General features: G+C 50.4%; 1 protein-coding gene across 6 annotated transcripts in view; it reads right to left on the bottom strand.

The window, feature by feature from the left end:
• The window catches only part of ARID5B (AT-rich interaction domain 5B), a 123,612-nt gene extending 110,720 nt beyond the window's left edge, over positions 1-12,892 (bottom strand). For 3 of the 6 annotated variants that reach the window (XM_057421475.1, XM_057421477.1, XM_057421478.1), the window contains exon 1: positions 12,282-12,622. In XM_057421475.1, coding sequence (XP_057277458.1) covers positions 12,282-12,572 — 291 coding nt within the window. In that variant the 5' untranslated portion in view covers positions 12,573-12,622. Of the gene's footprint in view, positions 1-785; positions 904-12,281; positions 12,623-12,747 lie in introns of those variants that run through there. The other 3 variants (XM_057421476.1, XM_057421479.1, XM_057421480.1) reach the window with 3 other exon arrangements.
• Between the last annotated feature and the right edge of the window lie 4,292 nt (positions 12,893-17,184).

Below are 17,184 nucleotides of genomic sequence, written 5' to 3'. Positions count from 1 at the left end.
TTTCTCTCAAATAAACACAAGTATTTGCAAAGGGAGAGAAATTCTTTGAGTTATTAGACAAAGAGAAAAGCACGATTGATTCTCTCTGTGTGGCTTTTTTTTTTCCACTGAACACATTCCTCAGGAAATAAAATACTGCTCAATAGAAAAAAAAAAAAAAAAGCTTTATTGTGACAAGTTACACACAATACAAAACCTGAAGTACCTCCAGTAAAAAAAGCAGATCTGATATTGCATTCTCCCTTATATAACACAAAATCGCTTTATAAGCAGGCACCTTCATTACATTTAGTGCAATAACAAATATTTGGTCAGAAACGAATGGCATGCTTATATGCTAAGCAAGCTTGTAATAAAATCTTTTCCTTTATCACTGCACAGCATAAGAGCTTCCACAGAACAACAAACAATAACAGTCATGTTTTAAATCTCTGTTTATGACAAACGTCAATACTTTGTAAACAAGCATTGGGTACTACAATTTCAATGGATGGTTTCACCCAATTTCATTACAACATCCACTTGAAATAAAAAAGCTGTAGTTGCTATGCATTTTATAGCTATTACATGGTGATTATTAAATGCCAGGATGGAAAAAAAATAATACATACATATAAACATCAGCCTGCCTGCAGACAGTCTCAGCAATTTCTGGATGAAATCCTCTGTTAGGCTGTTGAATACAGTCACCAGCTACTACACAATTTCTAATATTCAATACTACAGAAATCTGTTTAGCAGCGGTATAAAAAAAAACAACAAACCCGAGCTAAACCCAAACCAACCTGACTTGGAGATCAGATGTGTTTTTGGTTAAAATATTATTTTCCAAATAGCTTTCACGATCAAATGATTATGATTTCAATTACCAGTTTCTTCATATCCTTTCCAAGAACTGGTATGACTAATTTTGGCTGGCATACAAAGTAAGCTGAGCAGACAATTTATTAACCAAAAGAAAAGTACAATCACTATTACATCATCAATGAATAAACTTGTTTTCGAGAATACAACCTTCGCACACACGCACATGATGTGTACACAAGGAAAAAAAAAAAGAAGGGGCATAAAAAAGAAACCCTACTGCAACAAGGGTGAAGGGTGAAGCGGCGCTGGCTCACTTGCTGCCTCTGCCCAGGCTGCCATGGAGGGGAAACAGGAGAGGCAGGGGCAGAAGCAGCTTTCAGAGGCAGGGGCAAACTTACCCCGGCCGTATGCTTTCTGTGGCAGTGGCATGGGCATGAAAACCTGTGCTGTGTAGCATCCCCACACTGATGTGAAGAGCTAGGAAAAGATGCTGGGAAAAGATCCTGCGAAAAGACCATCATGCGCTTGCCTCAGCCTTTCACAAAATGGCACTGGGACTCTTAAACACAGCCACCGTGGTGCAAAGGGGCACCAAGAATGGCACCACAGAGCAGCTAAGCATAAAAGCAGAGTGCACGAATATAAAATACAGAAGTTTGGGCTGTTACTGCACCATGACACAGGCTGTGGGCTGAACCCTGTCCATGCAGGCTGTGCTAGGCAATGGCCCCTTGCTGGTGCAGCCCCCACAGCAGCTGTGATCCCAGGAGACCAATCCCCATCACCCCTGTCCCCAGCCATGTCCCTAGGGGCACCAGGCTGGGTCCCAAATCATCTGGGATCACCACAGGAGGACAGCTGACCACAAGCCTGGCACTCACGGCTGCTAGGCTGGGTCTTGTGCCACTACCAAGCAACGGCAGCGCCTGCTTTATGCCTTTTGGGACAAGAAAGCCCACCTTGCACCTGCTGTAACGGCAACTCCACTGCCATCAACTCCCCCAAAAGCAAGAGCTGTTCCTAACATTAAAGACACTGCTGTGGAAACTTGGGGTTGCATCAAAGGAAGTAGGGCCAAGGCCAGGCCTGGCGTGCAGAAAACATGGCTGCAGGATGAGCCCCTCGTGAGGAAGGCCAGGCAGCGGTGGCTCCCCAGGGCCTGGGAGTGCCCAGCCATCCTCCACACCAGCACCCACCTCGTGTCCTCCCCTTGTACCGCTAGTGATCACCACAGCTGCATCAGGAAAATATGTACCAGCTCACTTTCAGCCAAAAAAAAAAATCAAACAAAAATATACTCTATATATTTTGGGGCCTGCCTTAGGTTGCCTTACCCTGTACACAGTGGGACTGAGTAGACCTGCTCTCTCTCACCACTCATCTTTTAAGCTCTTGCTCATTTTGTGCCAAATTCAGAGACAACCATCCATGTTCTCCCCAACTGCTCACACACCACACCAGTCACAGGTCAGACCATGGTCCTCCTGAAAGCACCACTGCCAATTCTGATCCTGCTAGCGAGCAGACCGTATCTCCAGAGATGTTTTCACCCTGGCACCTCATGGTACAAACACTGTAACCCAGCAAAACACAGCGGGTAGCTTCAGCCCCTTCTTTCTGAGGACCCCAACTCCAGCCAGCTTCCAGAGAGGTTGTCTTCCCCACAACTTGGCTGTTTGCTAACACAAGAGGTCATCTGCCCCAGTGCCACCCAAACAGAGGTCACCCAACAATTTCATCAGCTCTGGGATTTTAATGCACCTTGCCAAGCTTTCACACATTCTTAAGCAACCTTTCCAAGTGCTCAGACCCAAACTATGAGTTGTGGGCGGTTTTGGGTTTGGTTTTTTTTTGGAGCAGCAGGTGACAAAAGGGCCCCTCTCCTTTTTCGTTAACAACAGCTCTGCCAGCTGGAAGAGCCTTTATAACCATTTGGTATCAACTGCTGCGCACCTACTGCTGCAGTCCTTCTAGAGAAAGACTATCCACAAGATGACAAAGGAATACAGATGTTGAATAAATAAAAACCAGGTACACAGTGACACATGACTAACAAACCTTTAGAAGATTAAAGAAATCTGCTGTACAACCTTCATGTCATTCATAATTATAACTGTGTAAACACGGAAAACCACCCTCATCGCATACATTGCATACATATCTATAAAAAAATCAACTGATGGTGTATTAGCTATGCTCTGAAGTGATATGTTTATGAGGACTCCATTGCACAGTTAAGTCTTCAATTGCAGTTTTTTTCCTGCTACAGTAAGATGAGGTTTGCAGGAGGAAACAGCCAGCACTGATTTCAGTTCTGCTCAGGAATGAGATTTATCTTGGATGGGCCTTTCTGGATGCTGATCGACCAATGGCAACACTTTTCCCAGCCACAAAGTTGTCTAAATCTTTAAATAAGCACTGACCATAAAAAGAGGCACTCTGTCTTCTGTTTCTATAAAAGCAGATATCTAGTCAGCCTGCAATTTTAGCACATCTTACAAGACTCCTGAGCAATATATGATACTTTCACCTATCAAGTGGGAAATGGGTTGATGGTTAAGAAAGATGGTGATATAAACCCTTGTCATCCCTCTCTTGTTTTTCTAAGAGTGTATCAGATTTGCATTTTCAGAGGAGTCATCCAGGGAGAAGGGGACAGCATCTTCTTGAGAGCCGTTATGCTTAAATATTATGTCACTGTTGTCTAAGCAACCATCACAGCCTCCTGAAAGCACAGAATGCTATATTGCCTGACTCAGCAGATGGTTGAAATACTTACATTCAGGGAAAGGGGTCAGGTAGTTATAATAGTTTAAAGCAGATAATTATTTTTTAGAAGAAATATTAACTCTTACAAGGCAGGGAGTCACAGGGCAACACAGGGAGGTCGTACATCTTGATTGCACACCCGCATATGGTACGTCACATTGCCAATAACTAGGAAAGATTTATGTTTTAGAGACGCCGAGGCAGCCTTTGAAAGAATTACGGCAACTGAGATATCTCAAAATTTTGACGTGCTGAGGCTGTTTTCACTCCAGTGCTTCCAGAGGTCATTTAAGGAATTCTGGAGGGCACGAGTGAGTCGAACACCTGCTTGGCTGTCTCCTAACATCAAATACGTGGCCTAGAGAGAAACAGGAGATATACTGTGAAAACTCTTGCTGATAATTACAGGAGACACTGTGCGTCATTTATCTGATCAGTACAATTTGCGCTAGAAAACATCTTCAAGCCTTTTTACTGAAACCTTTAGCACACCAGATAGGTGGGGATGCATATTTTACAACCCAGTACACTGCCACTGAAAATACGTTCATCCACGGAAGCAAAAAATACAGCGCGACTCTTTACGGACTGCATTCACTAAGGATAATAGAACTGCGTATTTCATATGGGCATAAAGGCCTCTATTATTATGGGCTTTTTTTACATTCCATGTATTTTTTAGGTTTTTGGGATTTAGGTGAAAAGGACTTTCCCACACCTTGCGCAACAATGCAGTTCTTGCCCTGAGAATCCAGCTCCCGGCTCTAGATCCCTTTGAGGACTGGAAAGTCATGTTGTGGAGGTGAAGAAAGGAAAGAGGGGGCTTACTTCCAATAGGCAGCTCTCCTGCAGCAGTGTATTTACTTGGGCGTTTGAGGAAAGCACCACTGCCTTTACTTGACAGCATAATCAACCAAAAGGCCCTGTTAGCAGAGTCTGTAGTCCAGAACTCTTCTCTGCCACACAGATGCTACCAGGGCTTTGGGACATTGGTGCAAACCAGGTCATCTCAATTCAGCCCTAACGCACTTGCCAAAAGTCATTCAGGAACCTGAACCCAGGTCTCCAGAGTCACCTCCTACATGCAGCACTTCTCCCAGGCTTTCCTCCAGCGACCATATTCAGCCCAAAAGGGGCAGAGAATGTTCGTACAGGACTGCTTTGCTTTCAGAGCCTTTCTCCAGAGTAAGAGGGCCCCATTACCCTGTTGCCTGCTGTGGACTTGGTGTACATATGGGGTCTTTGAAGACTTCAGGATCACAGACTAGCTGAAAAACTGTGGCTGATTCGTAGTAAAGGTCTGGCTCTGCGAAGTGCCCCATTCAGCCACCCTACAAGGAAAACTAATACTGCTATATACTCCCTTATTACATGTTGCTCCTCCAGCACACCTTTCTAAGCAGGCTGCAGACCAGGGTGGCTGGGGCACAGCTCTGCCAGGTGGGAACCGCTGCTCCCATTCTGCAGGTGGGATCACCAAATGACAGGGAAGCCTCACAAGAGGCTCCAGCACTTGGCATGGGCAGCTTTCTTTTCCCCTTTACCTGCGCTGCATGCCTCATTTGGTGTTGTCTCCTCATGCATCTCCTAGCCCAGGGCGAACAGACATGTCTCAAAGGATATGTGAAGCAGAACTGACAACTGGGGTCTGAGCCTGCAATGCCCCCCCGAGCCACCAGCACGCAGGAACCTACAGAGACCACCACTCTCTACCCATCAACCTACAGGAGAGCCTTGAGAATGGAAACATGTGCAGCGAGGGAATCTACCTGGCACACGGGAAAATTTGAAAGAGGCCGAGGCAAAACCTTTCATCTGTTAATCCTTTACTAATTACTTTAAAGGGCTATAATGATCTTATTAAACTCAGGTGACAGGTATTTCCCCAGCCTACTGCACTGTTTCCCCAGCCTAAGCACAGCTGCACATAGCTGTCTGAAACTCAGCCTGACAGAGAATCTTGCATCCTGACATGTTCAACCCTTCTGCAGGGGTCCAAACCCCCAAAGAAGAGACCAAGACAAAGGATGCAGGTGAAGCACATTAAGTCCTCTGGTATTCACTTTCCCTTGTAATCAGCAACCAGCTTTTTGTGCACAACTCAGTATTTCCAGAGCAAAGCACACAAAATGTCCTGGGGCAGGGCAGCACCGTGTTCTTGCAGGATGCTTTGTGGGGTAGTGGTACATTTGGGCCAGAAGTAAGGTGGAGGTAGAGCACACAAGGGGACGGCCAGCTGTGAACAGTTAGACTTGACATTTCTAGTGTAAGCCTCCTCCTTCATTTCTGGGGTGTTTTTATTCCTTCCTCCCACTCCTGAGGAGAGGTTCAAATTGAATTTATATCTGTCATTGCAGATAGAAGTTCTGACCACAGAGAAAATAGGCTTCAGTCAAAATGTTTTCCCGTCAGATAGTTCACAGATCTCGAAGAGCTGTTTTAGTTTAGGCAAGTTGACAAGCAATTCACTCCTAATTTTGCCTACTACAGTTACAGTATGAAAAGCTTTCCTCATAGATTACATAATTATATTTTTCTTAACAAGGAGTACATTGCATTAGCAAGTTTAAATTATGCAAGCTTATTCTTTTGTCTTTTGTTATATTGTGTTCTATTGTGCTGGTAAAACAATATGTGCTTTAATTAGAAAATATCTGTAAATAATTTACTTGCTTTTCATACAGCAGAACAATGGAGCCAATTTTCACATACATCCACTGAGCATGTCTAGGGTTTTTTTTGCCAGAACCTTCCATTGTTCAGTATCTGTATCAATCTGCCCATCATTAGCAGTTAGCATTCAACAATCCGGGAAGACATTAAAGTTGTGGACCCCAGGAGCAGCCCCAAGCCCGGCAAACCTGAGACGATGCTTTGCAAAGGAAGATTAAAATGTCCAGAAAATGAAAACAAACTCTTTTATTATCTATAACCCTGGCACCTTCGCATAGAAACATGGACGCCTGCCAAGCATTAAGGTCATTGGATTGATGCCATAAAATGCCGATGTTCATCTGACCTTCTGACTGCGTTTTAGCTACAATATAAAAAGCTCAACTTGATACGACACTATGAATCACGCGAGCGTCTAGGTTCTGCAGGGTTAACACTGGGTGTGAACCCACACTGCACAAGCACAAACACACAAAGAAAAAAGCTCTTAAATCAAGAGTGGATGACTGTTCAGAGACTTAAGGCATTGTTATTTTGAATGCGAATGAAAGGGCCAGAACAAGCATTGCAAGAATATTTCAATTATGTATTTCCCAGAACTACATCTCTGAGCAACTAATGCAAATATTGCTCCCATAGCAGTAGAACTTCTTCCCGAATAAAAGCATACAAGAGCTTGAATCAGAACATACTTTCTATATCATTCGCATATTGTTTGAATATTATTAAAAATGCAAAATCTATGTATGCGTTACTCTCCTGAGCAATACAGTAATTATGATTAAGGGACAAGCAGCACAAAAAGAGCCAATTTATCTTACTTGTGCTTAGGAATACTATTGTGTAACTAAGCAACTAAAGACAAAATATAGTCTAATTAATTCACTCCTATGCTTATTTAAAAGACACAATTAGAACATTTTTATTTTCCAGCCTGCACAGTATCTCAACATGCTTGAGGGTGTACCATGTGAGGCCTATTATTCTCCAAAGACAAGAGTTTAATGTTTAGTGCCACTGATCAGACTGGGAACAGCAACTCTGGAGAGCAGTGGGTGTATTTTACAGTCTGAATGCACAGGGAAGGGAAGGGATAAAGGAAAAAAAAAACCAACAAAAACAACAAAAAGAGAGAATCTGCCTTATGTGACCAGATATGCCAGATTGCTGGCTAATGGCTAGCAACATGTGGCTTCTCTGAGTAATATCATTGCCCTCTTCATGCTTTGCCAGCATATGCTACTGGTTGCAAAGAGAGATAAAAATACACGGAGTGAATATGCAATTACCAAAACCATGATATTTTATGACAAATGCCATTCCTCTAACACTGCTATTACAGTGTGCCTGATTTCCAAAGCTGAATTAATTTGAGCAAGTGTACATTGGAGATTGATGCTATTAGCATGATTTTTAAAGCACCCTTTAATAATCATAATCTGCATGTTTGAAACATGTTGTCATTACCAGTGTTGACAGATACGAGCATAAGGCACACACCGTGGAGACTAAAACGGGGCCATTCTCATTTCAAATAAGAGCATACATATTCCTACGTCTCTCAAAAAAATCTATTACTGTGCAAAGGGAGTAGCACATTTTTCAATGGGGGTGGCAATAAGCTCTAGCAGCGTAAGACACCACACTTGGGCCAGCCTGTGCTACCTTTATGCACTGGGGTAGGACCTCCCACACACGGAGAGCGCATGAGAAATGAATCGGGCTTTCAAGGGATGCTGTTGAGCAGCTGTCCCGAAATGAAGAGAGACCAAACCTGCTGCCTCCCATAACTTTCTGGAAGAATCTCTTCAACAGTTATAAATGACATACCTTTATGGAGTGACTTTGTTTTTTTTTTTTTCTTCTCCCCCAATTAGTCTGAAAATGCAAAACACTGCTAGGGAAATAATTACAGGAAACTAGCTCTCTCCTCTCCTCTGTATGAGCAATGCTTACTCATGTAAATTACTTGCATGAGTAAGGATTATTTGCAAGGCGAAAAGCATTGCATCAGATACCCAGTTTGGGAGAAGAGATGAAATCAACATGAGTTCGTAGTAAACTTAGCTGTTGATGAATGAACGAAAGGCAGATCCCTACTGACAGTCCAGCCTCAGCGGAAGCAGCATTCACGACAACTGGGGGCAATGCAGGGAACGTCATACCATCCAAAATGAATTAGTTGCTTGTTTGGGGGGTTTTAGAAATTGTACACATCACGTCAAATACCATCCCTAGATTTAACAAGCATGAGCTCTGATATATATGTTTGAGCCCAGCCTAATTAATGCCAACACCTTTAAAAACATGAAAATACAAGGCACTAACAAGCATTTTGCTCTAGAATTGCTTCTGCAAAGGTCAGTCATTCCATAGCCTCATGCTACCCCTTGGAGCAGAGAGGAATAAATGAGCTGGAGGAGGGTTCAGCCAGGACCCCATGGGCTGCAGGGCCTGGGGCTGAGCCCACCTCATGACCCTCAAGTGCCACAATTCCAGGGTGCTGTGTGAGGGGACTGGGCAAGGGCTTTCTGCCAGCGGACAGGCAGCACCTACTTCTCTCATAGGTGGGCACTAGAAAAGCTGGGGGTCTGCTTTCCCCACAAACCCTGGAAACTGTTTCAGGAGCGACAGTATGTTCTCACAGCTGCTCCCTCCCGATCTTCACAGCAATCCCAGCATACTCCTCCAAGCCCTGCACCAGGTGCCTGCTGTCACAGAGGTCTTCCCATCCCATGAGAGAGGGGACACGAAGGACCACGCTGGCCCAGGAGCGGAGGAGAATACCAGGGCAAGGTAGCATCTTCCTCCAGCAAAACAGACACTTTCTCCGTTTCAGCGGTGGCCCTCCCAGGAACCGAGGACAGCCACTTCTTCCCTGCTGGAGGGAAGAGGGAGAGGGCTGCTACTGCCCTCTGACCGGTTGCTGCACCTGCTGCGGTGTTTGGGCTTGACAGCCAGGTCAGAAGCAGCACACTCAGGCCCCTGTGTTACAAAAGCAACAACAAAGTTTTCACTGAAGAGCAAAAAACTCTTCTATCTCATCTAACAGTGTCCCCTACTGCACCACTGCTCTCACAAAAATGTCTCCACTGCTCCTGTGCAGCAAGACTCCTGGTCTCATCATGATGCCAGAGCTGATCCCAGCCCATTGCTCCGGAATGTGATGAGCACCAATTGGGTCCAGGAACACCTGTACCGACAATGTGTGACCAGCCCCATCCCAAGTTTGCCATCCACTGAGGCACCCCAGGAAGCAATCTCCTGGGGCCAAAGGAGAGCTTCTCTGCCATGCTTACTGGGATGCTGAGACTGAGACGCAAGGAGGAGTGCCTTAGCAGAAGCACCCCTGGGCTTAAACCCTTCGCAGGGTCTGAGCCACAGCATATGAAAACATCCGGTTTTAGCAGCAGTTGGGGTTATATTTAAATATGGATGATGAATTCAGGTAGCTATAAAAAGACTTATATTTACACTCATCACTGATTAGCTCAAACATTTGGCAATCAGATAAAATACGCCATCAGAAATTTCTGAGTAACAGAAGCATTACGTATCTCATCGTTTCTCTTTGCTCCTCACAGCCACTAGCTGAATATTGTCATAGTGTCAATGCTGTTATTACAGAAAACAGGCAGCGAGCTGCTTCTATTAATCATGCTGCTAGTGCAGGTAGCTGCTAGCGACTATGCCTAAATCTCCAGTGGGCTCGATCACAAGCCTGTGATTCAACCACTCGCTCCCCTCACTAGTAATTTTATTGACAGTGAGCACCTCTGTCACCCTTTGCCTTGGACACCACAGATCCGAAATACATGTTTAAGCACTGGCTCACTCCATCCCCGCTCCCTGAATGCAAGACAAGGAGTTCTACCCTCTCAGCAGTCCCACACCACAAATAAGGTCTACCCTGACGGCTATAAGCTGCCTCTGACTCAAAAGCTGCATCTCCTCCCGCAGAAGGAGACCTTGCGACCCCAGAGGCGACCCTGCCGCAGCTTTGGGGACCGAAATGGATGTCATTTACGTAAGGAACCGTGCCCACAGTGTGGTGAGGTGAACTGGGTGCCCTGTGCGATGATGATACCCCCACCCAGACAGCACTTTGCAAAGCGCCAGACAGCACCCAGCCTTTTGTCTCTCGGCTGCCTGCCTGCGAGTCCCTGAGTGCAACTCGGGTCGTTCCAAACTATTAAAAATCAATAATAAAAAAATCATTCCGATGTCTATAAACAAGTTAATGGAGTAAGTGAAAACAAAATACATTTCTTAATGGGAGTGTTATGTTGCCCTCTCTAGGCCCTGGCTCTCAGTGCCGGTTTCTGTAGGCTCCCTGCCAGAGAAGTATCACTCAGAGCTGTTGCTGTTGCTGCTGCTGCTGCTGCTACTCTGCTAATGAATGACTAACTTAGGCCAGAGGGGAAATGACATCACCGGGGTGTAAAACACAACTGCATTAGGAAACTTTTTACCTGCTTTACATTTGTCATAATTATTCTGCACAATACGACTGCATTTGCATAATTTCAAGGCGTGCCATTATCTTAATTGAAAATTGTTTTCATATGGTTGAACAATGCAGAATGACATCAGTTAAAGCCCCAATGAAATGCACAAATACAATCACACGCCTAATTACTAGCGGTGTTTGCATGTAAAAATAAATAAAATCGTGCACATTATTAGGAAGGTACATGCAGCTGAGAACTCTCGTACCGGAGCAGCGTTTTACTCGTAATGGTAGGATTAATTTTCTCTGATGTTCCTACCACAGTAACATGAGCTGATCATTAAGGCGTATTAAAATGATTTGTGTCCCTTTCCCCACCCCCCTCCCTTCCAAATATCTTTCATTTTACACACACACACACATACGAGACACACAGAGGCACAGTTTTAAATAGTCACCACGGGCAATTTCAGAGCATCCATTGCTCACTGTCATCTCCCTGATTCTTAGGAAAAGGGTGCCTTATCTCAGTGGCACGCACAGAAAATTAAAGTGAAGAGGTGGCAGCGAGCGAAGGTGGCTCTGAAACGCTTTTCGACTGCATACGCATGTGTATGGGTACACAGCTACGTCGGCACCTATAGCCACGCGTGACTCCAAAACAGCCCCTGTGGACAACAGCCCCTCGTTGGACCTACACCCCACCCCCCTCACCTCTCCAACATAAGTGCCTCCAAAACATCTCGTGTTCCCCCCGTCTGGTTTCCAGCCCCTCCCGGAGACCCTCTCCTTCTATCACCGCAGCCCTTTCAGGGTACCCCAGTCTCCCCCCTCCCCAGACCACGGCCCGTGCTGGAGCAATAAATCTGAAAAGCAAATAACGGGAGGGAGCGGGAACGGGGCGGGGGGAGCGGCCCTGGGCGGGGATGGGAGGCGCAACCTGCGCGGATCCGCGGCCCCATCCCGGGCGGCGCGGGCGCCGGCGGTGGGTGCCGGCGCTCAGCGTGTTTGAGCCGGCCGCACGGCGGCTCCGAAATACGCCCAGACATATCTGCAAGTTATTTGAATGTATTATTCCCGTACCTGTCATTTATCACTTTATTCAACACGTCCCTGCCAGCTCAATAGCTTTTGATCTCCCTCAGCCTCCATTTCGTAATTTCCGCCCTCTTAAACATATCTAATACTAAAAAAAAAAAAAAAAAGCCCCGAACAATATCAAAATCCCCCCAACCATTTCGGTTTGTTTTTTTTCTTTTTTTTTTTTTTTTTTTTGTTTTCTGTGTGTTCTAGGGTTTTCTTGTTAACGAAGCCGGACACGGTCAGGTCGAGCTCCGTTCGCACTCCGCTGTCCTCCGGGCCGGGGGCGCCCCAGACCCCGTCTCCCTCCCGCCCCCCCCCCCCCCCCCCCGCCCGTACAAGTTCCCGGTGCGCCCCGACGGCGCGGCCCCTCCGCGCTGCCCCGCCACGCACAGCGGGTGAGGGGACGCGGGTGGGAGCAGCGGGGGGGACCCGAGCCTGGGCATGCAGGTGGGGACGGTCACGGGAGAGGGAGGGGGGAAGCCGGCGCTGCGTTTACCACCTCGCCATGGTCACTGGTCCTGCCCTGGGGGGTGTCCTCGGGGAGAAAATAAAGTTTGGCGCTGGAGAGAAGTTGCCGGCTGGTGCGCTCCTCCCAGAGCAGCTGCAGCTCCGCGATGCAGGCGGGCTCCTCCGCGCGGCACCGCACGAAGAAGAAGTCACCGAGGGAGAGGACCCGCGCCCGGCCGCCGCCGCGCCGCTGGAAGCGGAACGCCCTGTAGAAGACGTAGGGGCCGTGCGAGCCGCACGGGGCGCCGACCCACTGCGGGGAACAACAACACGGCAGCGGCATCAGCGCCGGCTCCGCGCCGCGCCGCGCAGCGCCGCGCAGGAGGAGGGAGGGCGGGCGGGCGGGCGGAGGGAGGGAGGCGGGCGCGCGGGAGGGCGGTGGGGAAGGGGAGGGGGCGCGCAGCGGCGCGGAGGCTCCGCGCGGCGGGCGCGGGGCGGGGCGCGGGGCGGCGCGGTACCTGCAGTGCGCTGCGCTCCATCGCGGCTCCGGCGTGATTGAACTCAACATTCTCCCAAACTTGTTGGCGTGAATGGAGCCCGGCAGGTCCTGGCAGGGCAAAGCTGGCCCCGCCGCCCACCGCCCCCCGCCGCCGCCGCCACCGCGCCGCCCCGCCGCCACCGCCGCCCCACGCCCGGCGGCGCACGGCGACGCCCCCCCCCCGCCGCCCGCCCCTCGCCCCGCCGCCCCGCCGCCGCCCCGCCGCTCCCCGCCGCCGCCGCCTCCGGACGCCGGCCGGACCCCCGGCGCCCGCCAGGGCCCGGCAAAAATGCCACGGGGCGGCGGAGGGCCCCGGGGGGGCGGCGCGGGGCCGGCGGCGCGGCGGCGGGGGTCCTAGCGGCTCCCGGCGATTTTTGGGGTCCCGAAAGGGCGGGCGGGCGCGCTGCGGATCTGACAGGACCTGCCTGTATATGTCTAATATAAAGACCATTTCCTGCGGCGCGAGGGGCGCTGCTCGTCCCCGCGCGCCCCCGGCGGGGCGGCCGCGCTCCCTGCGCCGGGGTCTGCGGAGCGGCGCGGAGCAGCGCGGAGAGCGGGGTCTGCCCGGCCGCCAGGTCCCCTACCCCCGTCCCTCACAGCGGGCCAGCCCGGCGGCCCTGGGAGAGCGGGCGGCTTGTCAGTAATTTATTTATGGTTTTTCCCCGGGAAAGGAGAAAAGTGGGTTATCGATTATATAAACACATCAATATTCATGCGCCGCCGCGCCGCGCAGAGGGACGCGGCTCGGCCAGGAAAAGCAACGGAACAGGGGGAGGGGGCGCGGGGAGGCGCGTCCCGGCGCGGCGGGCATGGGCGCGCTCCCTCCGCACCCGCGAAGCGCGCAGCGGGACGTGCCGGCACTGCTGATCCGCCGGGCGCTGACGGCGCCGCCAGCGCGGGGACGAGAAGGGTCCGCGGGGTGGCGGGTTGGGCGGCTACGCGCCTCGCGGAGGAGCCACGGCCTCTCACCTGAGCCCCGCCCGACACCCCGTGCAGCGCCGCGCTTCGGGGAGAGCCGCAGGCTCTGCGCATCCCGCGGAGCCTCCGCGGCCCCGCGCTAACTCGGGCAGCTTGGGGCCCCGCCGCGGAGCCGCAGCCGCATACAGCCCCGGCGAGTTGGGGGGGGTGCTCCTCTTGCTCCATTGTGGGCAAGCATTCGCGCCGGCGGATCCCGGCACCGCACCTGCGCAAGGCCCTCCCGCAGCACAGGGCACGGAAAGTTTCCATAGGGGCCCCATGAGCTGCCGCCCCGCAGGTAGACGCCGGTGCGTCCGGCGGCGATGCGCAGACCTCCGCGCCCGCGGAGCCCCCACCCACCCCCGGGCACTGACGGCAGGGTCACTTCGGGGGCTTCAGTCCTTTTCCTCGGGTGTTGCCTCGCTCCGCGTCCGCGCAGCCAACCGCGGCTCCGCGGGGAGGGAGGGTGGGGGGGAAGCCGGTACGAAGCGGCTACTTGGGGACCTGCCCTCCGCCGTTCCCCAATACTGACACTTTCTCCCCCTTTTTTGGCTCATTCCCCCCAAGACCCCCGCGTGGACGCTGCTCCCAGGGACGGGGGGGGACGGGACGACAGGCACCCTCTGGTAGCTGCCGCAGCGGGCCGGGTCCGGCCCTGCCGCCGCGAAACGGCGAGAACGGGAATAAATAAACACAGACTCAAATAAATAAATAAATACCAATCCTTAATAATGACGACAGCGGTGACGTCAGCGCTGCGTGCATCACGACACAGAGCGGCGCGGGGGGCAGCAACAAGTGCGGACGGCGGCGCCGCTGCCGGGGCGACCCCTGGCGCCCGCCCGTCGTACCTCTGGGCCGCCGCCGCCCCGGCTATAGCGCGGGTAGCGCTGCTGCGTGTGCCCGCCCCTGTGAGCCCCGTTGCGCGGCAGTTTTGGTTGCATTTAGCAAAGAAACGCGCTTTCCGTATCACAAAACCGGATTCATGTGTTGCGTGTATGGGCCAAATGGTTTTGGTGAAGCGGAGCATAAAGTTCCAGCAGACGGAGCTGCCTTGGCGCTCTGGACGTCTCGCTGGGTGTGTGGGGCCACCCCACTGTGAGCCGGGCTGGGTGGGTTTTGGTGAGGGGAAATAAGAAGCAACCCTTGTGTGAGGTGTGGGTGAAGATTCTGTTGGCCCCGGGCAGACAGCACGGTGAAGGCATGGGAATTTGGGCAGCACTTGCCATGGCACCGTGAGTGCAAGGGACTTCACTCCAACATCTTTGGTGCTTGTGTCTGGTTGGGCACCTGCTTCTGGGCTCCCATCGGATGCTGAGTGCTTCTTCAGGGAGAGTCTGCTTTTCTTATAGTTCCTCTGGAGGAAATGCCAAATTCTTCCGGTTTGTAAGAACTGTCATGTTTCCTGCCCTACGGCCTTCTAAGATGCCCTGGGCATCTGTCCAGTCTGTGGCCCCACAGCCTTTGAGCTCACACTGTGTCAAGGTGGAAGACTGGAATCTTCAGTGCCAGGGAAGGGGAATTTGCCTCCAGTGTCTGGCTAGCCAGAGATGAAGATGATGGAGCTCAGGCTGTGGGAAAGCTGATGTGCTGTCCCAGGGCTTCAGAAACCAGGAGCCGGCAGGACAAGTGCCAGAGCAGGTGGGTGAGAGCACTGGGGGGTATGCTGGGACACTGGATGGAGCAGATTGGAAACCAGCAGAGGTACCAGTGCTTGGGCTTTCACCTGCCGCCAGCAGCTTGTGTGTGTCCTGGATGGGCAAAACCAGCAGAACAGCTCAGGAGAGTTGTGTGTAGCCAGCTCTTTTGACCACTAAACCCTGACACTTGGTGCTTGGGAGCTCAGTCTCCCCAGGGGAGGATGCTTTGCGGAGGCTGGGTAGGTATGGGAGGTGATGCAAGTGAGACCCACACCTTGACACATCCCTGCGGAATGGGGGGCGCTGCTCCATTTCACCCCGAGTGAGCTCCTGGCATGAATAACTTGCATTTCTTCAGAAATTCACCTTTGTTTTCACTGGCCTTGGCATGTTTAATCAGGGCTATATTCTCACAGAGATAAAACCGTCCTCAAAGGATTGTTGCAGTGTATTGGGCACAAACAGGTTTTTATTTGTTTATTCATTTTCTTTATCTCAGGCAGGTAGGGCTGCTCCTTTCCCACAATATATAACCAAGTAGCAAAGAGAACTTCTCATCTCCATTTGTGCCTAAATCCCTCTGCTTCTGCCCCAGCATCTGGGGCCCAGGCATCACTGGCAGCTTCAGCATCACTTGTGGCTCTAAGGGTCGCAGAGCCCCATCCTTCCCTCCAACCACAATCTCACTCCACAGGAGGCGAGCATCCCTCTAAACCATGGCCTTGTAACTGTTATCAAGAAGGTGGTGAGGCTGGATAACCATGCAAAGGCACATTTTGGTCCTCTGAACATGGATTGCTTATCTGTGCAGCATGCTGGGAAGCAGGGCTTATGCATGATGACCCAAGCCACCATCCCATGAACTGAGCTTCTTCAGGGCTCCGTCTCACCTCCAGATTCCAGGGAGCTCAACTCCAAAGTTGAGCTTATGTCTGTAAAGTTTACATCTAAAGTTTACATCTAAAGCCAGAAATCAGGCGGTGAGACAATCTGATGCTCACTTGAAGACCCAGATATAAAAAGTCCCCTGATTAGGTAGGTTTCATCTCACTGAACTTCAATTATCTGAAGGTTTGGTGTCCAGAGTGAGCTAGTGGCCCAACTTCATACTTTAGACAGCAGCAAAAGGCAATTCCTGAGGGCCAGTAGTAGACTCACAGAGGACATGTAGTCCCCTGCAGATATAGATTTGCTTCACTCAAAGAGGATGAGTTGTGCATGTCCATCTATCCATCATCCTGCAGGTCCCTTCCCTGCTGCCCCAACTCAGTTTCTGTAGGGCAGGGGAAGGGGCCCAGTGTGGGCAAAAGAAGGGGTTCACCCTCCATCCCCACAGCTCCAGCCCCCTGCCCATGGTGCCTCTTTGGCCAGTGCTGCCAGCTGGTAGGACTTCCAGCATCCTGATTGAGTTTCTAATGTTGGTAGCATTTTGAATGGGATAGCAGCAGAATCTGGAGCTGTGCTGAGGAGTACATAATCCTGGCAGCAAGGGTATGTGTATTCATCATTGCTCTTAACATCAATTGTATAGGAGCCTTCTCCTCCCCACAACCTCCTTATATTTCAAAATGGTAAATAAAAAGATACCCAGCCTGTTTATAGCAGAAATTGAAATTCCACATATAATCAAACGCTGGATTTTGTCCTGCAGGCACTGGATAAGTTTCTTCATATGAATATTTTGTAACTTTCTCTGGCCAAAAGAAATGTGCAAAATGTTGTAGTTTCTGTGCTTTCCTTTGGACATTCCAGGCTTTTGCTTAAGCTTCTCATAAAAGGCTATTTTCAGCGGAGGGAGAAAAAAAAAAAAGCAGCCTAGA

This window comes from Pezoporus wallicus, unplaced genomic scaffold (genome assembly GCF_028554395.1).
Source record: "Pezoporus wallicus isolate ANWC-B61680 ecotype Strahan unplaced genomic scaffold, APGP_CSIRO_Pwel_v1 contig_4816, whole genome shotgun sequence".
NCBI lineage: Eukaryota > Metazoa > Chordata > Aves > Psittaciformes > Psittacidae > Pezoporus > Pezoporus wallicus.
The sequence above is the reverse complement of the archived record's forward strand: the minus strand, read 5'-3'. Positions and strand labels throughout refer to the sequence as shown.